Raw genomic sequence first — 26,617 nt, 5'->3', positions numbered from 1 at the left:
ACCACAGCAATGAAAGATATCCAGCCCTACAATACCATTTCAGCAGAGGGACTTCTGAATGTTCAGTAAAACAGAGCAGAGTTTACACCTGAGGACTAAACTGTATTCCATACCACTGTTCAGACAAATCCCTTTGAGTCAAGTGTTCTTCAATCCTAGTCCTGGAGATGTACGATTCATAATTTCACAAAACTAATACAGAGGGAAACCTAGTTCAATTCACCAAGCCACAACTTTATTTCCATCTCAGGTATAAATTGTACAAACAATAGTAGATTAAACCAGCAAACTTTCAGAACCCCCTTCGACCAGCAGCCTACATCGTCAATTCCTGTGAATATAAGAATACAATGTGTTGATACATGTACAAACTAAGCCATGTCATAGTTAAGTGCCCATCTCTTCTCAGGACAGAAAGGTTGGCTTCAGTAGACTCAGAAGAACGAAAGTCACTGTATCAATCATCACTGAAGAGAAAGGATCTCCAGCTAGTAGATCCTACGATAACTGACAGGTCACAACTCAAATCTACACATTTTTGGATTGAGGGGAACCTGTGCTGGATAATACTGTCTGGTGACAAGGGAATTGTGTGGTAAAATATACTTACCATAATAGCATTGACAATATCATTGTTGTTGTTTTTAAGGGCGCGTACAGCCTTCGCTCGCGACACGTTGGCTTGTGACATCACGAGTTCAATGTCCTTCACCTCAACCCCGGTCTCGTCAACCTATGCATCGAGACAAAGCATTAGTATCAGACAGTTTAACTCACACTGCAATTCACTGACATCAAGGGGAATGGGGCTTTTGGATTGGACCCACAATAACCCCATTAAACAAGGAAGACAACTACAAACTAAAAGCTAATTAATGGAGGCAAACAGAGTTATACCATCTAAATGCACAAAAAGTATGGTACCTGGTTTCTGATAATGTATAAACTAAGCCCTATCATAGTTTACAGTGGTCTGGTTCATGATCATGTATAAAACTAAGCCCCATCATAGTTTCAATTGCTCTTCTCAGGACAGAAAGGTTGGCTTCAGTAGACTCAGAAGAACGAAAGTCACTGTATCAATCATCACTGAAGAGAAATGCCCTGCTGATGATTCTATGTTAACCGTTTCACCCCTCTCAAGGCCCTCACCTCCTCCTCTTCGCTCTCCTCTTGTACAGTGGGAGTCTGTGTGTTTTCCTGGACGTTCGACACGGCTTCTCCCTGTACCTTGAACTTCTCTGCCGCGGCAAGCTGGGCTTGTTGTGAAAGATCCTCGATCTGAGACACAAAGGGAGAGAAACAGATCGTGATATCAGCGCTGTAACCTATGGAAAGAACCCCAACACCTTGGTTGAATGGACATTACACTGCAAATTTGACTGATACCATTAAGAGCATGCGATTCTGGTTCTGAAAGAGCAGTTTAGACGAGATGGAATAACACCAACAACATGACATATTTAAAAGGAATCAGAAAACAAAATTCAAACTGTATCCATCTTACCTTAGCCTCACCAAAGACAATGTAAGTGTCTGATGCAGGGCTCTTGTAGACGTCTGGTTTGGTGATAACGAAAAGGATATTTTTAGACTTGCGAATGGTAACCCTGGTGACCCCCGTCACCTGCCTGAGACCCAGCTTAGACATTGCCTGGAGAGAAGCAAAGAACGATGGGTCATGCTCTATTTTGAGTGGAACTGAACACTAGTTCCAACAATGGACAGTTATAGATGGCATAGTAATTTAAATAATTCAATGTATACTTTTAAGACGGGAATGCCTAATGAAAACAAGTCTAGATCGTTTCATGTTAGTTACCTTTCGTGCCTTCTTTTCACTACGGCTCTGTTTGGCTTTGCTAACGGGTTCTTCATCTATTTCTGCAGCAGCTGCAAGCTGTGGGGGAAAAAATTACAAATCCTCCTTTAATGACAGGCAAGATGTAGATTTTTGGAGAAATAGACCAAAAATTCAACCAATATGTAAGAATATGGTGTGCGCGGTAAAAATAAAGCATATTAAATTATCCCTTTGGCTTTTTCCTATTCTCAGGACATGAAGGATGGCTTCAGTAGAATCAGAAGAACGAAATTCACCGAACCAATCATCACTGAAGAGTCAAGGATCTATTCTAATCATGTTGGGAGTGAAATATAAGGGTTTACTGTATCCCACCCATACACCATAGAAGCAGCGTGCTAAATGAATCTGTTCTGTAGCCTGCCAGACCTCTGCCTGAGCAGTCTTATCTGGGCACTTGGTCACTCTCAGGTGGTCTTACCTGCGCTTGCTGTGTCTGTGCAGAGTCGTGTTCCTCCAGATCTGGTACAGACTCATCACTGTCCGATTCAGTGCCAGACCCTGTAAGCCGCCCCCAGAGAAACAAGCATTATTCATGTGGTCAATGGCAAAGGCCTGAGCTGCAGAAAACCAGTTCTTCTACAGCAGCCTTTGTAAGAGAATTGTAATTGCATAGGTATTTAACAGAGCAAAGTCTATGAGGAACAACAGAGACTAATACAAATCGAGATGTTGAATGAGCGCAACATTGGTTGGTGGTAGGTGAATCTAATCTATTAATTTGAGGCAGTGAAACAGAATAAAAATGGGTATATGTGGATGAGGTTAACAAAAATGTCAGTGTAGAAAAGAACAGACCTGCTTATAAATGTGAAAGTATCTGTGGAGTAGTAAAATCTTGCACACCCTTTGCATATGGATTTGAAAAGTAATCTCCCAACTTGACAAACCTGTATCACAATGACATGGAACTGCCACCCCCCTTGCCATTCCCCTCAAAAGTCCTTTTATAGGCTGACAGAAAAACAGTTCCTTCAGAAAGTATTCAGACCCCTTGACTTGCCAACATTTTAAAAAGGGATTCAATTTAGATTTTTTGTCGAAGTCTTAATACACCATGTCAAAACGGAGGTCTGAAACGTCTTAAATAGTCAAGCCTTTTGTTATGGCAAGCCTAAATAAGTTCAGGAGTAACAACGTGCTTAATAAGGAGGAGTAACAAGCCACATAATAAGTTGCATGGGCCGTGTGCAATAGTGTTCAACACAAATTCCAAATTACTATCTCATCCCTGTATCCCATTCATACATATAATTGTAAGGTCCCTCAGTCGAGTAGCGAATTTCAAATACAGAGTCAACCCCAAAGACCAGGGAGGTATTCCAATGCCTAGCAAAGGTGCGCAAAAAAAAACAGACACTGAATATCCCGTTGAGCGAGGCGAAGTCATTCATTATTACCAATACACCCAGTCACCACAAAGATACAGGCATTCTTCCTAACGCAGTTGACGGAGAGGAAGGAAACCACCCAGGGATTTCACCATGAGGCCAATGTTGACTTTCAAACAGTTAGAGTTTAATGGCTTACAGGAGAAAACTGAGGATGGATCAATATTGTAGTTACTCCACAATACTAACCTAATTGACAGACTGAAAAGGAAACCCGTACAGAATAAAAAAATATTCCAAAACAAACATACTGTTTGCAAGAGGGCACTAAAGTAATACCGCAAAAAAACAATGAATGTTTTGTCCTGAATAGTGTTATGCTTGGGGTAATTCCAATACAACGCATTAAGGAGTACCACTCCCCATATTTTCAAGCATAGTGGTGGCTGCATCATGTTATGGGTATGCTTGTAATAGTTAAGGACTATGGAGTTTCAGGATAAAAAAAAAAAAGAGCTAAGCAGACAAAATCCTAGAGGAAAACCTGGTTCAGTCTGGATCCCACCAGACATTGAGATTATTTCAACTTTCAGCAGGAAAATAACCTAAAACCCAAGGCCAAATGTTCCCGAGTGGCCGAGTTAGTTTTTCCTTAAATCTACTTGATTTTCTAGCAATGATCAAGAACCAATTTCACAGAGCTTGAAGACTTTTGAAAATAAATGGGCTTATGTTAAAAAAAAACAGGTGTGGAAAGCTCTTGGAGACTTACCCAGATAGACCCACAGCTGTAAGGTGCATACTCGTGAATACTTATGTAAATGAGATCTGTATTTAATTTTCAATAGATTTGCAAAAAATATAATGTTTTCACTTTGACATTAGTGTGTAGATGGGTGCAAATGTGTATTTTTAAAATCCATTTTGAAGTTAGGCTGTAACAACAAAATGTGGAATAAGTCCAAGGGTATGAATACTTTGAAGGCACTGTAATAGGGCTCCTCAATTCACTATAATTGAGAGACCCCCCCCCAGAAAAAAACAGTATATAGCAAGGCATTTACATAATTTGAACCTTAACATCATCTTGTTGGGAGGAAAAACATGCAAACTGGAACTTCTTGTTTTGAAAGTACACAGTAAAAATGTACCCCAAAGAATAAAAATGGCACTCAAACGGGAGCACTGATTTCACCAATCAATAGCTCCAATAACTACACGTGATCTTTGAAACAGGCCAGTTCAGACGTTACATTTGAGGAAAAGCTAATACAGACTACTACAATCTCTACTTTCTTTAGCTTTAAAAGGGAAAAGAGACTTGAACAGGCCACAGAAATCAACACCGGTGGGCAAACAGAGGGGACACAGACAAAATAGGAAATACCCTTGTCATTCTTGATCACAGGCTCCGGTTTGGTAGGGGGTTTAGCAGGGGTGGGGGCAGGGTTTGAAACAGGTGCTGGTACAACGGCTACTTCAACAGGCTTAGGGGGAGCTGGGGAAGCTACAACAGGCTCGATGGGAACAGGCTTAAGAGGAGCTGGTGCAGCTACCACGGCTGCATAGGAAGCAGGCTTAAGGGGAGCTGGTCCAGCTACAACTGGCTCAACGGGAGCCGGGGCAGCTACAACGGGAGCGGCCTTGACGGAAGCTGGTGCAGCTACAACGGGCTCAACAAGAGCTGGCTTAGCGGGTGCTGGTACAATGGGCTCAACGGGAGCAGCTACAACCGGAGAGGCCTCAATAGGAGTTGGTGCAGCTACAACGGGAACGGTCTTGACGGAAGCTGGTGCAGCTATAACTGGCTCAACGGGAGCTGGCGAAGCTACAACCGGAGAGGCCTTGTCGGAAGCTAGTGCAGCTACAACTGGAGCAGGCTTAGGGGGAGCTGGTGTAGCCACAACGGGCTTAACAGGAGCCGGCACAGCTACAATTGGAGCAGACTTAGGGGGCGCGGTTGTAGCCACAACGGGCTTAACTGGAACTGGCTTAGGGGGCGCGGTTGTAGCCACAACGGGCTTAACTGGAACTGCCTTAGGGGGCGCGGTTGTAGCCACAACAGGCTTAACTGGAACTGGCTTAGGGGGCGCGGTTGTAGCCACAACAGGCTTAACAGGAGCCGGCAAAGGTACAATTGGAGCAAGCTTAGGGGGAGCTGGTGTAGCAACAATGGGCTTAACTGGAACTGGCTTAGAGGGAGCTGGTGCAGCTACAACTGGAGGAGGCTTAGGGGGAGCTGGTACAGCTACAACTGGAGCAGGCTTAGGGGGAGCTGTTGTAGCAACAACTGGAGGCGGCTTTAGGGGAACAGGTGTAGCCACAACAGCCTTAACAGGAGCCGACGCCGCTACAACGGGCTCAAAAGGAGCTGGAGAAGCAACTGGGGCAGGCTTAGGAGTCCCTACTACTGTAGGGGGTGAGAAGACTGGCATATTTACTGGCTCCTCTGGTGGAATGAGAGGGGGAAGGTCATCGTCATCCTCCAGGGCAGGTGCTGCATTGACCTCTTTCACCTCAGCCTTGAGCAGACGCTCTGGCTTGGCTATGGGCATTTCAGAGGCAGCTCTAGGGGGGCTAGAGGCAATAGCGTTAGCAAATGACACGGGGGCTGGTGCAGCAGGCTTTGAGGTCACTTTGAAGGACACAGGGGACGCCACAGGCTTGGGAGAGGCAGGCTCTGGAGCAACAGTTACTGGCGTGGCCACTACTGGTGCAGGAGCAGCTTTAGGCTCCATAGGAAGAGGTTTGGCCCCTGCTGGGGCTGGCAGGTCAGCAGTAGGCTTGAAATACTCTTTCTTAGCCTTTCTTTGTTTGCCAACCTTCACAACCTTGGGGGCGGCACGACTGCCCTGGCTCGGAGTTCCAGCAGCCCCAGGCGAGGTAGCTAGGGGGGAATGGGGTGTGGAGGAGGTAGGAGAAGCAGAGGAGGCAGACATAGAGGAGCGTTTTCTTCTGCCAGGGACAGCCTTTGGGGCAGAGCCACCCTTGGCCTCTTTGCCTTTGGGCTTGGCAGGGCCAGAAGCAGTCTGAGGTTTCTGGGAGGTAGCCAGACTTCCAGGGGCAGAGGGTGCAGCTGAATGAAACAAATTTGTTAAAATGTTTTTACATTTGGAAGACAAGGATGTCAAAGCCTGAACCATGCGGGTTAAAAGATCGGAACACAGGAGGCAATGTTACCCCCAGAAATCCAGGGTTAGGAAAATAAACACCACACCAAACTTCTTTCCGAAATGGAAGGAATTGTTGCAGGGCAGCACACTCAATTTCAAGTATTCAGGCAAAACACACACGTCACATTTTCTACAGCATCACTCAAATTTAAATTGAGGACCCACTCAGTGCAGAGGAAAGACAAAGTGTGACAAATGCATTCGCAAAGCATGGCACGATTTATACCTAAATTAATTTGTGACCGGTCAAATCCGAAGGCGCTTTAGCGGTTATTGTTTATGCTATGCAGAACAGATAACACTAAGAACATTTGACCTAAACCCTAGGTAGAATTATGAATTGTGGTTTACAACCGAGTTTCAAAGTTAAGCTATACCAGTGCTCCCAAACTTTTTCACTTATGCCCCCTTTCATCATTGCGAACCCCATAGGTTTGAGAATCGCTATAGTATAGATAAATAAAATCAGTATTTCATTGAATCATTTAACCAATTCGCTATGTTTAATACTACAATTAAATAAATAAAGCAATCAACAGCAGATGTGAGGATGATTAAAAGATAGTGAGGATTAAAATGGTGTACCGCAATGAACAAAAAGCCTTAAACTGGAACTACAACTCCCACAAATGGATACAAACACCTCCATTGGAAACAAATATCAGTGTTGAAAACACAATGCTGTTAAAGCACTTGAACACAGTTGGCTTGGTGCATTCTTCCTGGACAAACACCAATAAGCACTGAGTGAGAAAATAGAGCAACAGAAACAGAACAGTTAACATCTGACGACAAGAGGAAAAAGTTGCCTGAAGTCATCTCTTTACATGAAGTGCTTAAATGGACTGGCCTGTTTCAAGGTGAAACAATGAGTTTAAAACAGTGACGCAAAAGAAAATTGAGACGCCTCGAGTTAACAAGACTTAAAATAAAATCTTGCCATTCTTAATTCTCTCAACATTAGCCCTTTTCATCAAGCATATTGAAATACAAAAAGATAAATTGGGGAAAACATACCATTTACAAGGCAAATCTAGGCCCAGTCGGTGCAAAAGTTAGCAAGTATATAAGAAACAAAAGATCTGGAAGGGGGAGCTGCTGTAAGAAAGTAAAAGCAGCCTTTACTTTACAAACAAAATGACCCACCTGACATGTGCCGGGTGGAGATGGTCGGGCCTGCACGATTTGACGTCACCTTTGGCTGGACGGCCTCAGAGAAGCCCGCCATTGCCTCTTTCTCAACGAGAGTTTTGTTTAGTGTGGCAGCGTCTATGGTCAAATCAGCAGGCAGAGATTCCAGTTCTGTGTCCCCAGGGTTCGAGCTGGCCACTTCAGTGCATGGTACGGCATCTTCAGGAGCTGGCTTCAAACTCACAGTCTTCACATCTTCAACGATTGCCTCGACTGCAGGCTCAGGGGTGAATTCTGGAGTTCCACGTGCCATCCCATCAATAGTGTCTACGATTGGCGCGTCAACAGCATCAGCGATTGGCTCTTCAGCAGCAAGCACTGGTTCTTTGACCACTCCAATGGGTTCTTCAGCCATAGGTTCCTCAGCCACGGTAACCGCTTCTGAATCTTGAATGATTATATTTTCAGTTGCTTGGGTGACCGGTTCTTCGGCAGCAGCTTCTAGGTCTTGAACAGTTGGTTCTTCGTTTGAGGCATGAGGTTCGTCAGAAAGTGCCGTTGGTTCTTGAACAGGCGTTTCTTCTGAGGCAGATGCACCTGCCTCAACTGGTGAGACAGATTCTTGGATCACTGCTTCCTCTGTGACCCCAGGCACTTCAGTTTGCGCAGTGACTTCAGGTGTTGCTTTTACACCATTAATTTGTCCACTAGCTGCCTCCCCAGAAGCCATGTCTGACACTGAATGGGATTTGATTTCTGGAAGAAAAGTGGAGCCTTCTGGAGGCACAGGACTCTCCAAAGGGGCATTGGTCACATCGGGCACAGCCATCCCAAGGGGAGCAGAGGAACTCAACACCCCTGGAGCTGATAGGAAGGAAAGGAGGAGGAGCGGAAGGAGCAGCAGGGGATAGTCACAGCGATAGCGTGAGGAGCGGTTGATAAGCTTACATGTTTTTTTAAAGCATATGATCAAAATGATTGAACACCTTGTTTAAGAAAATCTAGCTACACTAATAGTACTCTCCTATACGAGAGACTAACAAACATGAGGAAGGTAGGGTCCAAAATGTTTTGATTATGTGACAAAATATGAAGAGGAAACAATTGAATAAAAGTACATTTTTTAGCAATGGGTGTGTGATCTACATCTACCAATTCAGTTGAACCAAGGTGTTTGTGAGGTTGTTCAAGGATGCAGACATGAGCTTTTCATTTGTTATAACTGAACCAAAAATGGGTGAATGTGTATACCCACAAAACCAAACGTGTGCCCATGTCCCAGTTACCATGCAGTGCCCAAATGCACAAGATTGTACTTGGAAACACATTGACACCGAAAGTGTGAGGAAACCCTCTAAAGAAAGAGTAGCATTCAATACACCTACTAACCGTAATGACAATATTTCAGAGTGAAGTGTCTTGCGACAGAGACAATCATGCACACTGGAATACTAGAAAACTTTTGAATTAGTATATCGAGATTTAATAAGTTCCATTCTGTTATATATAATGAGGTATTTTAATAACCTTACCTGAATAACCGTCAAATAACTAGATTTCTTAAAAATCCATTTCATGCAACAAACCAATTCCCCAACAGGATTTTCAACACGGTTCTGGAACACCGACTTCCATGCTGAGCAAAAAGAATACCGCTCTTCCAACAGACTAAAATGAATTCCTAAAGTCTTCACGTGTAGTCTTCAGCTAAAAACAGTTATCAGCTAATACTTGGTGTTAGCACTAGTATGTGGGCTCTCTCCATAAATCCTTCACTGTAGTTCCTCAGCAACTTCATTAAACAAGCACCTGTGGTACCCATGTCTTTTCCAATCAATATCGGTAGTCTTCACTTGTTTAGCACATGCATCTTCTTTGGCTGCCATCATGGCCAATGGATTTCTAAAGCAATTTGTGGACTTAATCAGCACCACTCCATAGTCTCTTTGGGGAAACATGGACTTTCATCTGCTTATAACTCTTCTAGTACAGGGCTTGGTAGTGAAGAAATCCATAAAAGTTTCGCCAATTATAATCACTAGCATATTGACATCTTCGCCATAGTAATCAGAAATTCGTTTGCTGCAGCACGAAAATGAATGAGAAAATGCTTTAAGAACCAACCACAATACTAACTCCGTTCTATTCAAAACCAATGTTTCTCAAATGACTTCAAAATAAAGAGCCATAAGCTACTTCACAGAAGCAGCTTACCTTTGACATCAACATTTAGTCAAATCAATGCATTAACAGGCCTGCACTTGTTAGGGCATCAGTACATTACCATAGTAGAGGTTGACCGATTAACGCGAGTGCAGCAAGGAGCCACGGTAAGTTGCTAGCTAGCGTTAAACGTTTCTTAGCATAATCACGAGTTAAACTAGTAATATCAACCATGTGTAGTTAACTAGCTTGTCCTGCGTTCCATATAATCAATGCGGTTAATTTATCTACGGATCAGAGCCTACTTCAACGTCGATAAACGGGTGATGGTTTAACAAAAGTGCATTTGAGAAAAAAAGCACAACCGTTGCATCAATGCACCTAACCATAAACATCAATGCCTTTCTTAAAATCAATACACAAGTATATATATTTTTTTAAACCTCCATATTTAGTTAAGAAATTCATGTTAGCAGGCAATATTAACTAGGGAAATTGTCACTTCTCTTGCATTCAGTGCAAGCAGAGTCAGGGTATATATGCAGTAGTTTGGGCCACCTGGCTCGTTGCGAACTGTGTGAAGACCATTTCTTCCTCACAAAGACCGTAATTCATTTGTCAGAATTTTACATAATTATGACATAACATTGAAGGCTGTGCAATGTAACAGCAATATTTAGGGTTGCCACCCGTTCCATAAAATACGGAACTGTTCCGTATTCCACTGAAAGAATAACCATTGTTTTCGAAATTTGACCATATTGACCCAAATCTCATTTCTGTGTTTATTATATTATAATTAAGTATGATAGAGCAGTCTGATTGGTGGTAGGCAGCAGCAGACTCGTAAGCATTCATTCAAACAGCACTTTCCTGCGTTTGCCAGCAGCTCTCCGCAATGCTTGAAGCACAGCGCTGTTTATGACTTCAAGCCTATCAACTCTCGAGATTAGGCTGGCAATACTAAAGTGCCTATAAGAACATCCAACAGTCAAAAGTTTATGAAATACAAATGGTAGAGAGAGAAATAGTCCTATAATTCCAATAATAACTACAACCTAAAACTTATTAACTGGTAATATTGAAGACTCATGTTAAAAGGAACCACCAGCTTTCATATGGTCGCAAGTTCCTTGCTCAGAACGCTCGCTTTTTTACAATGGCACATACTGCACTTTTACTTTTCTCCAACTGTGTTTTTGCATTATTTAAATCAAAGTGAAAAAATGTCATTATTTATTTGAGACTAAATTGATTTTATTTATGTATTAAGTTAAAATAAACATGTTCATTCAGTATTGTTGTAATTGTCATTATTACAAATATATATTTATAAAAATAAATAAGCCGATTAATCAGTATCGGCTTTTTTTGGTCCTCCAATAATCCGTATCGTCGTTGAAAAAAAAACATAATCCATAGCACTATCATTATCATCAATTCGAAATAAAAGCTGAAATTTCTGTTAAAATAAACAGAAAATAGCAGTAAGCAATGGCCACTTAACATGGTCAATGAGAATGTAGTGTGAATAAAAAATAAATAAATCTGCTATAAAAAAAATGATTTTATGTGGACCAGTATTTCCCAGAACCAGAAGTAATTCATACAGCTGTAACGTTATGATAGTCAGTGCCACTCCTTTATGCCAAATGTTGCTATTAAAGTTTGACCACGTAATTAATTCCTGTTTCTTTAAAATGTTCCATGCACAAGGCGACTACATAAATACCCATGCATTGGGAAGTGTTTCACAACCCAGTTGTCAGTGCAGTAACATTCAACAGGCAGTTTGTGAGTAAATAAGGGGTCCTGGATAACCCATTTGGACTGCAGTGAATTTCAGGACACAACAACAAAATTATTAACACAGTTATTCCCACATTAATGCAAAGTGAGGCAATGACCAGCCTCGTCAAACATAATTCTAGAGGGCTACTCACTTCTCAGTATAAAAACAAGGTTTCTAGTCTGGAAGTTGTGGATAGAGACCAAGTAGCCCCCCCCAAGATTATAATCTACAGGGTATGGTTTATATGACCCCTCAGCCCACCCATCCCCTTAAAATAAACCTTCCACCACACCTCGACATTAATGCTGAGAATGAGTCCTGCTTTACACACAACAGGTGACCCAGAGTTCCAAGTCAATGTCACCAACAGATGTTAGTGTCATTCAACAGCAGTGTCACCCGCTTGATTATCTCAGTGTCAACTGATGAGTGTTACCTTTCCCAAAAGGAGTTAAACCAATATAGAGCTCTAAAATAAAAGCCACCACGCCACTCCCAATGGGGGAATATGACTTCTACTGCAGTGCTTGAATTCCAGGACCCCGTTAGCCCTGTAGTTTAGTATCTTAGCATGCATGTGTGATATAATAATGCTATACGAACCAGTCTCAACTTGCGGCTGTTGCATCTCCTGCTCAGTGACTGGGACCGTCTCTGTGGCTTCGCCAGGCATGCTTGTGTCTGAAAGGAGAAATCAAGTAATGATCACCAGGAATAACTTACATTTAAATCAAGTGAGGATTGAATAAAACACAGCCAACAATTATTTTTACATGGCTCACTGACGGCTTCAGTGTACTATAGTAGGACCTGGATTCAACGTGTCTGTGTTCAAATATCAATCATTCCCAGCTAGATCTCATTTATACTAAGTACAAGTTACTGTACTTGTGTAACATTTTAATCACTTTGCTACTGATACTGTCAAATGTAACGTTATACTACTTACTGACTGAGGGATAACTGGCTAATGGACTAACTAACGTTAGCCATTTTAAATTATAACTCAAGTGATATGCGTGTTTCACGTGTTGCTACATAGCTAGCGTTAGCTACACCCCCGGCCCTAGTTAGCATACTAACAATCCACTTTAAAATTATTAGTTAACTAGTTAATGTTAAAGTGCAAATCAGGATACAAAATGGCCACTGAACGGAAACGCTGTTTAATATAACGTATCAGCAATAATAAACACTCGTATCAACTTTTAAACTCTACAAAGAAAACAAAAAAGTTAGCAAGCTAACGTTAAGCTCACTTTCTGGCGAACAAGCTTCACTTGAAGCTAACGTTAACTAGCTGGCTGTGCACGGTCACAAAAAGCCGACAGACAATTGTACGTGTTGATACACGGTCAACGTTAACTAAACACTTCACAGATGTAGCACAATTGTTAACATTTCAAATTCGTCCTGTTATCAAATAGTTAGCCTGTTCCAGATAGGGAATGTGAGCAGTCATGTTCCCCCATTTTGTACCAGAGATCGACTACATAACAGTGAATATGTGTACATACACTGATATAGATTAATATCCACATCAAGTGTATGACACATTTATCATGTACTGTCGGAACCCTGTTTAAAATATTTTCAAAGACGATAAACGGTTAGATTAAGTTAGATTAGCGAGAGACTCACCGAGTCAGGATTCTATATCCAAGATGGTTGTGAGAGAGAAATTCTGACCTCTGTCTCGCGGTGTTATCACATTTTGCCCTAGTTTCTTCTTCCGGGTTGTTCCGGTGTTTCCACTATTCTTTTCATAACATCTATGGCGTATCATTTCAAAAGTTTTTCAGATGAAATTACAGCTCTACATTTTCAAAACCCATATTTGAAATCTGCAAAGTTTACATTATATGGTGGGACATTTAAACATTTGACATTCTGGCAGGCACTGTTGTTTTTATGTGTGACTTGATAGTGTCTGTTTTAATCTTTCAGCACTGGTCAGCTCCTTGTCTGGGCCTCATTAACACGATAAATGAACACGGCAGTACAGTAAATCGTTAGCAACTTCAGTGACATCAGGATGGCCACGCAGTTATGGGTGAACAGGGAGTAGAGGAGGGGGCTGAGCAAGCACCCTCGTGGGGCCCTTGTGTTAGAGGATCAGTGTAGTGGAGGTGTTGTCTACTTTTACCACCTGGGGACAGCCCGTTAGGAAGTCCATGACCCAGTCTGACAGGACACCCCAGGTGTTGTGTCATCAAGTTTGCAGAGGACACAACAGTGATAGGCCCGATTACCAAAAAAGACGAGACAAAGCGAGCACGCCCCCATCCACATCGACGGGGAGAAGGTGAAAAGCTTAAAATTCCTCGGTATACACATCACTGAAATCTGAAATGGTCCACCCACACAGACAGTGTGGTGAAGAAGGCCCAACAGCACCTCTTCAACCTCAGGAGGCTGAAGAAATTTGGCTTGGCCCCTAAGTTCCTCACAGACTTTTACAGATGCACCATTGAGAGCATCCGGTCGGGCTGTATCACCACCCGGTACAGCAACTGCACCGTCCACAACCGCAGGGCTATCCAGATGGTGGTGTGGTCCGCCCAATGCATCACCGGGGGCACACTACCTGCCCTCCAGGACATCTACCGCACCTGGTGTCACAGGAATGCCAATAAGATCACCAAGGACCTCATCTACTCGAGTTACGGCCTGTTCCCCACGCTATTATCCAGAAGGCAAGGTCAGTACAGGTGCATCAAAGCTGGGGCAGAGAGACTGAAAAACAGCTTCTTAACTCAAGGCCATCAGACTGTTAAATAGCCATCACTAGCCGGCCTCCAACGAGTATCCTGCCCTGACCTTAGTCACTGTCACTAGCCGGCTACCACTTGGTTACTCAGCCCTGCACCTTAGAGGCTGCTGCCCTATGTACATAGACATGGAGCACTGGTCACTTTAATAATGTTTACATTATTGTATACTATTCTGTATACTTCTGGCCCTTCTTCTGACACTGTGTTAACAACCCTCCAGGCGAGCTTCAATGCCATACAACTCTCCTTCCATGGCCTCCAACTGCTCTTAAATACAAGTAAAACCAAATGCATGCTCTTCAACCGATCGCTGCCTGCTCCTGCCCGCCTGTCCAACATCACTACTTTGGACGGCTCTGACTTAGAATATGTGGACAACTACAAATACCTAGGTGTCTGGTTAGACTGTAAACTCTCCTTCCAGACCCACATCAAACATCTCCAATCCAAAGTCAAATCTAGAATTGGCTTCCTATTCCGCAACAAAGCATCCTTTACTCATGCTGCCAAACATACCCTTGTAAAACTGACCATCCTACCAATCCTCGACTTCGGTGATGTCATTTACAAAATAGCCTCCAAAACCCTACTCAATAAATTGGATGCAGTCTATCACAGTGCCATCCGTTTTGTCACCAAAGCCCCATATACTACCCACCACTGCGACCTGTACACTCTCGTTGGCTGGCCCTCGCTTCATACTCGTCGCCAAACCCACTGGTTCCAGGTCATCTACAAGACCCTGCTAGGTAAAGTCCCCCCTTATCTCAGCTCGCTGGTCACCATAGCAGCACCTACCTGTAGCACGCGCTCCAGCAGGTATATCTCTCTAGTCACCCCCAAAACCAATTCTTCCTTTGGACGCCTCTCCTTCCAGTTCTCTGCTGCCAATGACTGGAACGAACTACAAAAATCTCTGAAACTGGAAACACCTATCTCCCTCACTAGCTTTAAGCACCAGCTGTCAGAGCAGCTCATAGATTACTGCACCTGTACATAACCCATCTACAATTTAGCCCAAACAACTACCTCTTTACCTACTGTATTTATTTGTTAATTTATTTTGCTCCTTTGCACCCCATTATTTCTGTCTCTACTTTGCACTTTCTTCCACTGCAAACCAACCATTCCAGTGTTTTTTAGTTTTTATTTTACTTGCTGTGTTGTACTCACTTCGCCTCCATGGCCTTTTTATATTTTTATTTATTTATACATATATCTGTTTGTCTTCACCTCCCTTATCTCACCTCACTTGCTCACATTGTATATAGACTTATTTTTTTTCACTGTATTATTGACTATATGTTTGTTTTACTCCATGTGTAACTATGTGTTGTTGTATGTGTCGAACTGCTTTGCTTTATCTTGGCCAGGTCGCAATTGTAAATGAGAACGTGTTCTCAATTTGCCTACCTGGTTAAATAAAGGTTAAATAAATAAAAAAATACTGTTTTACCCATTTCACATGTAATTTTTCCACATTTGTTATGTTACAGCCTTATTCTAAAATGAAGTCAATAGCTTTTTTCCTCTCATCAATCTACAAACAATACCCCATAATGACGAAGCAAAAACTAAAAAAATTACATAAATACATTTACATAACTAGATAGTCCCTTTACTCAGTACTTTGTTGAAGCACCTTTGGCAGCGACTACAGCCTCGAGTCTCCTTAGGTATGACACTACAAGCTTGGCACACATGTATTTGGGGAGTCTCCCATTCTGCTCTGCAGATCCTCTCAAGCGGTCAGGTTTTAATGGGGAGCGTCACTGCACAGCAATTTTCAGGCCTCTCCAGAGAAATTCCTCAGGTTCAAGTCCGGGCTCTGGCTGGGCCACTCAAGGGATATCCTGATACTTGTCGCAAAGCCACTCCTAATTTATTTTGCCTGAGTACTTAGGGTCGTTGCCCTGTTGGAAGGTGAACCTTTGCCCCAGAGATCCTGAGCGCTCTGGAGCAGGTTTTCATCAAGGATTTCGCTGTACTTTGCTCAATTAATCTTTCCCTCAATCCTGACTAGTCGCACAGTCGCTGCCACTAAAAAACATCCCCACAGCATGATGCTGCCACCAATATGCTTCACCGTAGGGGTGGTGCTAGGTTTCATCCAGACGTGATGCTTGGCATTCAGGCCAAAGAGTTCAATCTTGGTTTCGTCAGACCAGAGAATCTTGTTTCTCATGGTCTGAGTCCTTTAGGTGCCATTTGGCAAACTCCAAGCGGACCGTCACTTTCTAATCGATCTGGCCCTGGTATCCTGGAAGAATATTGACCTAATTTCATCAGTACAGGATGCCTGGTTATTCTTTAAAAGTGCTTTCCTCACCATCTTAAATAAGCATGCCCCATTCAAAAAATCTAGAACCAGGAACAGATATAGCCCTTGGTTCACTCCAGACCTGACTGCCCTTGACCAGCACAAAAACATCCTGTGGCATACTGCATTAGCATCGAATAGCCCCCGCAATATACAACTTTTCAGGAAAGTTAGGAACCAATATACACAGTTAGGAACGCAAAGGCTAGCTTTTTCAAACAGAAATTTACATCCTGGAGCACAAACTCAAAAAAGTTCTGGGACACTGTAAAGTCCATGGAGAATAAGAGCACCTCCTCCCAACTTCAGACGCTAGGAAACACTGTCACCACCGATAAATCCGCGATAATTGAGAATTTCAATAAGCATTTTTCTACGGCTGGCCATGCTTTCCACCTGGCTAACCCTACCCCGGTCAACAGCCTTACGCCTCCCACAGCAACTTGCCCAAGCCTCCCCCATTTCTCCTTCACCCAAATCCAGATAGCTGATGTTCTGAAATAACAGCAAAATCTGGACCCCTACAAAAAATTTTTTTTTTTAACCTTTATTTAACCAGGTAGGCAAATTGAGAACACGTTCTCATTTACAATTGCGACCTGGCCAAGATAAAGCAAAGCAGTTCGACACATACAACAACACATAGTTACACATGGAGTAAAAACAAACATATAGTCAATAATACAGTGAAAAAAAATAAGTCTATATACAATGTGAGCAAGTGAGGTGAGATAAGGGAGGTGAAGGCTAACAGATATATGTATAAATAAATAAAATATAAAAAGGCCATGGAGGCGAAGTGAGTACAACACAGCAAGTAAAATAAAAAATAAAAAAACACTGGAATGGTTGGTTTGCATTGGAAGAAAGTGCAAAGTAGAGACAGAAATAATGGGGTGCAAAGGAGCAAAATAAATTAATAAATAAATACAGTAGGTAAAGAGGTAGTTGTTTGGGCTAAATTGTAGATGGGTTATGTACAGGTGCAGTAATCTATGAGCTGCTCTGACAGCTGGTGCTTAAAGCTAGTGAGGGAGATAGGTGTTTCCAGTTTCAGAGATTTTTGTAGTTCGTTCCAGTCATTGGCAGCAGAGAACTGGAAGGAGAGGCGTCCAAAGGAAGAATTGGTTTTGGGGGTGACTAGAGAGATATACCTGCTGGAGCGCGTGCTACAGGTAGGTGCTGCTATGGTGACCAGCGAGCTGAGATAAGGGGGGACTTTACCTAGCAGGGTCTTGTAGATGACCTGGAACCAGTGGGTTTGGCGACGAGTATGAAGCGAGGGCCAGCCAACGAGAGTGTACAGGTCGCAGTGGTGGGTAGTATATGGGGCTTTGGTGACAAAACGGATGGCACTGTGATAGACTGCATCCAATTTATTGAGTAGGGTTTTGGAGGCTATTTTGTAAATGACATCACCGAAGTCGAGGATTGGTAGGATGGTCAGTTTTACAAGGGTATGTTTGGCAGCATGAGTAAAGGATGCTTTGTTGCGGAATAGGAAGCCAATTCTAGATTTGACTTTGGATTGGAGATGTTTGATGTGGGTCTGGAAGGAGAGTTTACAGTCTAACCAGACACCTAGGTATTTGTAGTTGTCCACATATTCTAAGTCAGAGCCGTCCAAAGTAGTGATGTTGGACAGGCGGGCAGGAGCAGGCAGCGATCGGTTGAAGAGCATGCATTTGGTTTTACTTGTATTTAAGAGCAGTTGGAGGCCACGGAAGGAGAGTTGTATGGCATTGAAGCTCGCCTGGAGGGTTGTTAACACAGTGTCAAAAGAAGGGCCAGAAGTATACAGAATAGTGTCGTCTGCGTAGAGGTGGATCAGAGAATCACCAGCAGCAAGAGCGACATCATTGATGTAAACAGAGAAGAGGGTCGGTCCAAGAATTGAACCCTGTGGCACCCCCATAGAGACTGCCAGAGGCCCGGACAACAGACCCTCCGATTTGACACACTGAACTCTATCAGAGAAGTAGTTGGTGAACCAGGCGAGGCAATCATTAGAGAAACCAAGGCTGTCAAGTCTGCCAATGAGGATGTGGTGATTGACAGAGTCAAAAGCCTTGGCCAGGTCAATGAATACGGCTGCACAGTACTGTTTCCTATCGATGGCGGTTACGATATCGTTTATGACCTTGAGCGTGGCTGAGGTGCACCCATGACCAGCTCTGAAACCAGATTGCATAGCGGAGAAGGTGTGGTGTGATTCGAAATGGTCGGTAATCTGTTTGTTGACTTGGCTTTCGAAGACCTTAGAAAGGCAGGGTAGGATAGATATAGGTCTGTAGCAGTTAGGGTCAAGGGTGTCCCCCCCTTTGAAGAGGGGGATAACCGCAGCTGCTTTCCAATCTTTGGGGATCTCAGACGACACGAAAGAGAGGTTGAAGAGGCTAGTAATAGGGGTGGCAACAATTTCAGCAGATAGTTTTAGAAAGAAAGGGTCCAGATTATCTAGCCCGGCTGATTTGTAAGGGTCCAGATTTTGCAGCTCATTAAGAACATCAGCTGACTGTATTTGGGAGAAAGAGAAATGGGGAAGGCTTGGGCGAGTAGCAGAGGGGAGGGCAGTGCTGTTGTCCGGGGTAGGGGTAGCCAGGTGGAAAGCATGGCCAGCCGTAGAAATATTGGGGTGGTACCTGGTAGGTTCATTGATAATTTGTGTGAGATTGAGGGCATCAAGCTTAGATTGTAGGGTGGCTGGGGTGTTGAGCATGTTCAAATTTAGGTCGCCTAGCAGCACGAGCTCTGAAGATAGATGGGGGGCAATCAGTTCACATATAGTGTCCAGAGCACAGCTGGGGGCAGAGGGTGGTCTATAGCAGGCGGCAACGGTGAGAGACTTGTTTTTAGAGAGGTGGATTTTTAAAAGTAGAAGTTCAAATTGTTTGGGAACAGACCTGGATAGTATAACAGAACTCTGCAGGCAGTCTTTGCAGTAGATTGCAACACCGCCCCCTTTGGCCGTTCTATCTTGTCTGAAAATATTGTAATTGGGGATAAAAATGTCTGAATTTTTGGTGGTCTTTCTAAGCCAGGATTCAGACACGGCTAAAACATCCGGGTTGGTAGAGTGTGCTAAAGCAGTGAACAAAACAAACTTAGGGAGGAGGCTTCTAATGTTAACATGCATGAAGCCAAGGATATTACGGTTACAGAAGTCATCAAAAGAGAGCGCCTGGGGAATAGGAGTGGAGCCAGGTACTGCAGGGCCTGGATTCACCTCTACATCACCAGAGGAACAGAGGAGAAGTAGGATAATGGTACGGCTAAAAGCTATGAGAATTGGTCGCCTAGAGCTACTAGAGCAGAGAGTAAAAGGAAGTTTCTGGGGGCGATAAAATAGTTTAAAGGAATAATGTACAGACAAAGGTATGGTAGGATGTGAATACAGTGGAGGTAAACCTAGGTATTGAGTGATGATGAGAGAGATCTTGTCTCTAGAAACATCATTGAAACCAGGTGATGTCATCGCATATGTGGGTGGTGGAACTGATAGGTTGGATATGGTATAGAGAGCAGGGCTAGAATCTCTACAGTGAAATAAGCCAATAAACACTAACCAGAACAGCAATGGACAAGGCATATTTACATTAAGGAGAGGCATGCTTAATCGAGTGATCAGTAAGGGTCCAGTGAGTAGAGGTTGGTTGGGGTCGTGGCGATCCAGACAGCTGGCCGGGTATATGGCTATCGGTAGCAGCATAGGATGGAGGTCTGTTTGTAGATACCTCGTGCGTTTCCGTCGGTAGGTTCCGTGTAGTGGGGTTTTGTTCAGATAGCAGCCGATAGGACAGCTAACGATTAGCGGGCCTCAGGTGAGCGTTCAGGTAACGTCGGGACGGATTTGCCGGTTGGATACATCCCTCGGGCAGATAACGTCGGCAGTCAGTCGTGAAGGCCCGGTGGGGTTCCGTATCTGCAGCAGCAACAAAAGAAAATGGTCCGGATGGTGATGGAACTCCTCAGCTGGCTAGCTCCAGCATGATTTGAGTTTGCTCCGGGGTCGACGTAAGCCAATAGTCACACGGTATGCAGCTAGCTAGCTGCGAAATCAAGGTGCAAGTGTCCAGAGCCTGCGGTTGGAATCCGGGGAAACTGGGAGAAAAAAAGTCCCGGAATGCTCCGGTCCGAGTCGCGTTGCACAAAAGTGCCGGTAGATTATCGAGCTAAAGGAATAGCTGATGACCGCAAAACGTGGGCAGCTGAAACACCAACGCTAGCTAGCAAACCGGCTAATTTCGGGGCAGCTACAGATTAGCTTCTGGCTAGCTATCGGAGTAGCTTCTGGTTAGCTATCAGGCTAGCTTCTGAATTAGCCCCTGGCTATCTTCCACGATGGATTTTCAGATTGAGGTAAATATTACTTATTGTAATTGGTGAAGCGGGTTGCAGGAAAGCTTTTGCAGGAAAGCTTTTGTAGTTGAGTTCTTGGATAATAAAATAAATAAAAGATATGTGAAGAAAAGGTGTAAATATATATATATATACAGGACACGACAAGACAATACGGAAAAGACGTCTGAACTGCTAAGCCACCTTGGAGAGGATGGGCTAGACAATCTGGACCCTCTCTTTCTAAAATTATCCGTCGAAATTGTTGCAACCCCTATTACTAGCCTGTTCAACCTCTCTTTCGTATTGTCTGAGATCCCGAAAGATTGGAAAGCTACCGCAGTCACCCCCCTCTTCCAAGGTGGAGACACTCTAGACCCAAACTGCTACAGACCTATATCTATCCTACCCTGCCTTTCTAACGTCTTCGAAAGCCAAGTTAACAAACAGATCACCGACCATTTCGAATCCCACCGTACCTTCTCCTCTACGCAATCTGGTTTACGAGCTGGTCATGGGTGCACGTCAGCCACGCTCAAGGTCCTAAACGAAAGCCTAACCGCCATCGATAAGAGACAATACTGTGCAGCCATCTTCATCGACCTGGCCAAGGCTTTTGACTCTGTCAATCACCACATTCTTATCAGCAGACTAAACAGCCTTCGTTTCTAAAATGACTGCCTCGCCTGGTTCACCAACTACTTCTCAGACAGAGTTCAGTGTGTCAAATCGGAGGGCCTGTTGTCCGGACCACTGGCAGTCTCTATGGGGGTGCCACAGGGTTCAATTCTCGGGCCGACTCTTTACTCTGTATACATCAATGATGTCGCTCTTGCTGCTGGTGATTCTCTGATCCACCTCTACGCAGACGATACCATTCTGTATACCTCTGGTCCTTCTTTGGACAATGTGTTAACTAACCTCCAGACGAGCTTCAATGCCATACAACTCTCGTTCTGTGGCCTCCAACTGCTCTTAAATGCAAGTCAAACTAAATGCATGCTCTTCAACCGATCACTGCCCACACCTGCCCGCCGTCCAGCATCACTACTCTGGACGGTTCTGACTTAGAATATGTGGGCAACTACAAATACCTAGGTGACTGGTTAGACTGTAAACTCTCCTTCCAGACTCACATTAAGCATCTCCAATCCAAAATTAAATCTATACCCGGCTTCTTATTTCGCAACAAAGCATCCTTCACTCATGCTGCCAAACATACCCTCGTAAAACTGACTATCCTACCGATCCTTGACTTCGGCAATGTCATTTACAAAATAGCCTCCAACACTCTATTCAGCAAATAGGATGCAGTCTATCACAGTGCCATCCATTTTGTCACCAAAGCCCCATATACTACCCACCACTGCGACCTGTATGCGCTCGATGGCTGGCCCTCGCTTCTTATTCGTCGCCAAACCCACTGTCTCCATGTCATCTAAGTCTTTGCTTGGTAAAGCCCCGCCTTATCTCAGCTCATTGGTCACCATAGCAGCACCCACCCACAGCACGCGCTCCAGCATGTATATCTAACTAGTCACCCTCCTTCGGCCGCCTTTCCTTCCAGTTCTCTGCTGCCAATGACTGGAACGAACTGCAAAAAAATAAATAAATAAAATCATCACTTAAGCTGGAGACTCATATCTCCCTCACTATCTTTAAGCACCAACTGTCAGAGCAGCTCACAGATCACTGCACATAGCCATCTGTAAATAACCCATCCAACTACCTCATCCCCATACTGTTATTTTGCTCCTTTGCACCCCAGTATCTCTATTTGCACAGCTATCACTCCAGTGTTTAATTGCTATATTGTAAATTATATCACCACTACGTTCTATTTATTGCCTTACCTCCCTTATTTGCACACATTGTATATGGACTTTTTATATTGTATTATTGACTGTATGTTTGTTTATTCCATGTGTAACTCTGTGTTGTTTGTGTCGCACTGCTATGCTTTATCTTGGCCAGGTCGCAGTTGTAAATGAGAACTTGTTCTTAACTAGCCTACCTGGTTAAATAAAAGGCGAAAAAAAAAAAATACATGTGTCTTTTACTGAGGAGTGGCTTCCGTCTGGCCCCTCTACTATAAAGGCCTGATTGGTGGAGTGCTGCAGTGATGGGAGAACCTTCCAGAAGGACCATCGGGTTCTTGATCACCTCCCTGACCAAAGCCCTTCTCCCTCGATTGTTCAGTTAGGCCGGGCGGCCAGCCCTAGGAAGAGTCTTGGTGGTTCCAAACCTCTTTCATTTAAAAATTGAGGCCACAGTGTTCTTTGGAGTCCGTCAAAGCTGCAGAAATGTTTTGGTACTCTTCCCCAGATGTTTGCCTCAACACAATCCTGTCTCGGCGCTCTATGGACAATTCCTTCGACCTCATAGCTTGGTTTTTACTCTGACATGCACTGTCAACTGTGGGATCTTATGTAGACAGTTGTGTGCCTTTCCAAATCATGTCCAATCAATTGAATCACAGTTGGATCCAATCAAGTTGTAGAAAAATCTCAAAGATGATCAATGGAAACAGGATGCACCTGAGCAAAATTTCGAGTCTCATATCAAAGGGTCTGAATTCTTATGCAAATACGCATTTAATAGGGCTGGTCACTCTAATGAACTTATCCTCTGCAGCATAGGTAACTCTGGGTCTTCCTTTCCTGTGGCCGTCCTCATGACAGCCAGTTTCATCATAGCGCTTGGTTTTTGTGACTGCACTTGAAGAAACGTTCAAAGTTCTTTACATTTTACAGATTGACTGACCTTCATGTCTTAAAGTAATAATGGACTATTGTTTATCTTTGCTTATTTGAGCTGTTCTTGCCATAACATGGACCTAGTCTTTTACCAAATAGGTTAATCGTCTGTATACCACTGCTACCTTGTCACCAAACAACTGATTTGCTCAAACGCATTGAGGAAAGAAATTCCACAAATTAACTTTTAACAAGGCACAACTGTTAATTGAAATGCATTCTAGCTGACTACCTCTTGAAGCTGGTTGAGATAATGCCAAGTGTGTGCAAAGCTGTCATTAAGGCAAAGGGTGGCTACTTTGAAGAATCTCATATATAAAATATATTTTGATTTGTTTAACACTTCTTTGGTTATTGCATGATTCCATGTTATTTCATAGTTTTGATGTCTTCACTATTATTCTAAAATGTAGAAAATAGTAAAAATAAAGAAAAACCCTTGAGTAGGTGTGTCCAAACTTTTGACTGGTAGTGTGTATACACACACAACACATGTAACGGATGTGAAATGGCTAGCTAGTTAGCGGGTACGCGCTAGTAGCATTTCAATCAGTTACGTCACTTGCCCTGAGACTTAAGTAGTGTTGCCCCTTGCTCTGCAAGGGCCGCGGCTTTTGTGGAGCGATGGGTAACGACGCTTCGTGGGTGTCAGTTGTTGATGTGTGCAGAGGGTCCCTGGTTCGCGCCCGTGTCGGGGCGAGGGGACGACGTAAAGTTACAACTGTTACATTGCTGCTGTTGACCCGGATCACTGGTTGCTGCGGAAAAAGGAGGAGGTTGAAAGGGGGGTGAGTGTAACGGATGTGCAATGGCTAGCTAGTTAGCGGGTACGCGCTAGTAGCATTTCAATCAGTTACGTCACTTGCTCTGAGACTTAAGTAGTGTTGCCCCTTGCTCTGCACTGTTACACACACACAATACTTACTCCGGACTCCGACATTGCTCGTCCTAATATTTCTATATACCTTAATTCCATTATTTTACTTTTAGATTTGTGTTTATTGTTGTGTATTGCTAGATATTACTGCACTGTTGGAGCTAGGAACACAAGGACTTCACTACACCTGCAATAACATCTGCTAATTACAGTACATGACCAAAAGTAGAACATCTCATTATAAAATCATTGGCATTAATGTGGAGCTGGTCCCCTCATTTGCTGCTATAACAGCCTCCACTTTTCTGGGAAAGATTTCCACTAGATGTTGGAACATTGCTGCAGGGACTTGCTTCCATTCAGCCACAAGAGCATTCATGAGGTCGGGCACTGATGTTGGGCGATTAGGCCTGGCTCACAGTTAGTGTTATAATTCATGCCAAAGGTGTTCGATGGGGTTGAGGTCAGTGCTCTGTGCAGGCCAGTCAAGTTCTTCCACACCGATCTCGACAAACCATTTCATATGGCCCTCACTTTGTGCATGGGGGCAGTCATGCTGAAACAGGAAAGGACCTTCCCCAAACTGTTGCCACAAAGTTGGAAGCACAGAATCGTCTAGAATGTCATTGTATGCTGTAGCATTAATATTTCCCTTCACTCGAACTAAGGGGCCTAGCCCGAACCATGAAAAGAAGTCCCAGACCATTCTGCATCCGCCACCAAACTTTACAGTTGGCACTATGCATTGGTGCAGGTACCGTTCTCCTGGCATCCGCCAAACCCAGATTCGTCCATTGGACTGCCAGATGGTGATGTGTGATTCATCACTCCAGAGAACGCCTTTCCACTACTCCAGTCCAATCGCAGTGAACTTTACACCACTCCAGCCGAAGCTAGGAATAGGCTTGTGTGCGGCTGCTCGGCTATGGAAATCCATTTCATGAAGCTCCCGACAAACAGTTGTTGTGCTGATATTGCTTTTAGAGACAGTTTGGATCTCAGGAATGTGTGTTGCAACCGAGGACAGACGATTTTTAAGCAATATGCACTTCAGCACTCAGGGGTCCCGTTCTGTGAGCTGCTGTGGCCTACCACTAAACGGCTGAGCCGTTGTTTCTCCCAGACATTTCCACTTCACAAAAACAGCACTTAGTTGACCAGGGTAGCAATTTGACAAACTGACTTGTTGGAAAGGTGGCACGTTGAAAGTCACTGAGCTCTTCAGTAAAGGCCATTCTACTGCCAATGTTTGTTTATGGAGATTGCATGGCTGTGTGTTAAATGTTATACACCTTTTAGCCACGGGTGTGGCGAAACAGCTGACTCCACTAATTTGAAGGGGTGCAATCATGCTTTTGTATATATAGTGTGTGTATGCGACCAATAAAATTTGATTTGGAGGGTATTAATGATTTTAGTTATTGATAGGCCTATGTACACTGGTACATAGGCCTATCAAAAGTTTCATTCTGACAGTTAAATGAACTGCATAATATCGCTGGAGTATATATGCTAGGGGGGAAATGCTTCTGACCTTGTCCTCGACTCTCATGGCACAGAATCGTCCCGCTGTGGCGATGCTGAGTAACTTTACAGCATAGCCACGCACAATTACATTTAAAAAAGTTAAGAATGTCAAGAATAATATTATATTTGATCTTACTCTGCCGATTGTTTGTGGGGTTGTTTTTGTTTGCTTGAGGCCTAAGGCACGTGCACAAGATGGTTGTACATGCACACGATGCACGCATACTAACCGAAGTCTTGCAGGTTTTTACATGATTTGGCTCATGTGCCAGGTGATAGAAATAAACGACAGTACCGGCACTCTAAAAATAATAATTTCCTGTAGGATACTTTGTCTCAGATTTCAACCCACTGAAGGCCCAACCTCACAAACAACTGGTAGAGTAAATTCAAATATCATTGTATTATACATTCTGGCTTGTGTGGAAACTTTCCAAGTTTTTGCAGTGCTGTTTCAGACTGAATTGGTATCAGTCTGATTTATTAGGCAAGGCACGTGCCATGATGGAACTGACTAGATCTAGTTGGTCTCCACCACAGCAATACTAAGACACAAAATAGGTTGACAAAC

The 26,617-nt window shown here is 43.6% G+C and overlaps 1 protein-coding gene and 3 non-coding genes across 6 annotated transcripts; all 4 read right to left on the bottom strand.

The window, feature by feature from the left end:
* Positions 1-213: 213 nt before the first annotated feature.
* On the bottom strand, positions 214-13,203 carry LOC129861172 (nascent polypeptide-associated complex subunit alpha-like). Of its 3 annotated transcripts, none has more exons than XM_055932351.1 (9): positions 13,096-13,203; positions 12,058-12,135; positions 7,515-8,363; positions 2,286-2,365; positions 1,823-1,900; positions 1,508-1,654; positions 1,153-1,281; positions 611-733; positions 214-331 (listed from the first exon to the last, which is right to left on the bottom strand). In XM_055932351.1, the coding sequence occupies exons 2-9, from the start codon at positions 12,125-12,127 to the stop codon at positions 317-319; spliced, it is 1,491 nt and encodes a 496-aa protein (XP_055788326.1). In that variant the 5' UTR covers positions 12,128-12,135; positions 13,096-13,203; the 3' UTR covers positions 214-316. The 3 variants fall into 3 exon arrangements, with proteins under 3 accessions (XP_055788326.1, XP_055788325.1, XP_055788327.1); XM_055932350.1 differs by lacking the exon at positions 7,515-8,363 and adding an exon at positions 4,583-6,271; XM_055932352.1 differs by lacking the exon at positions 7,515-8,363 and having other exon boundaries at positions 13,096-13,202.
* LOC129861554 (small nucleolar RNA SNORD59) lies at positions 401-474 on the bottom strand. Its single transcript, XR_008760626.1, has one exon. It is a non-coding gene; the product is annotated as a small nucleolar RNA SNORD59 (small nucleolar RNA).
* On the bottom strand, positions 1,023-1,096 carry LOC129861553 (small nucleolar RNA SNORD59). Its single transcript, XR_008760625.1, has one exon. It is a non-coding gene; the product is annotated as a small nucleolar RNA SNORD59 (small nucleolar RNA).
* Positions 2,048-2,121, bottom strand: LOC129861555 (small nucleolar RNA SNORD59). Its single transcript, XR_008760627.1, has one exon. It is a non-coding gene; the product is annotated as a small nucleolar RNA SNORD59 (small nucleolar RNA).
* Positions 13,204-26,617: the final 13,414 nt, after the last annotated feature.

Source organism: Salvelinus fontinalis, chromosome 8 (assembly GCF_029448725.1).
Source record: "Salvelinus fontinalis isolate EN_2023a chromosome 8, ASM2944872v1, whole genome shotgun sequence".
In the NCBI taxonomy this organism is placed as follows: domain Eukaryota; kingdom Metazoa; phylum Chordata; class Actinopteri; order Salmoniformes; family Salmonidae; genus Salvelinus; species Salvelinus fontinalis.
The sequence above is the reverse complement of the archived record's forward strand: the minus strand, read 5'-3'. Positions and strand labels throughout refer to the sequence as shown.

Excerpts from the sequence above, each read along its gene's own strand:
- LOC129861172 (XM_055932350.1), bottom strand. The coding sequence starts at position 12,127 with ATGCCTGGCGAAGCCACAGAGACGGTCCCAGTCACTGAGCAGGAGATG. Across the intron at positions 6,272-12,057 it reads ACAGCCGCAAGTTGAGACTG|CTGCACCCTCTGCCCCTGGA; the intron begins GTTCGTATAGCA and ends TGTTTCATTCAG. Across the intron at positions 1,901-2,285 it reads CACAGACACAGCAAGCGCAG|CTTGCAGCTGCTGCAGAAAT; the intron begins GTAAGACCACCT and ends TTTCCCCCACAG.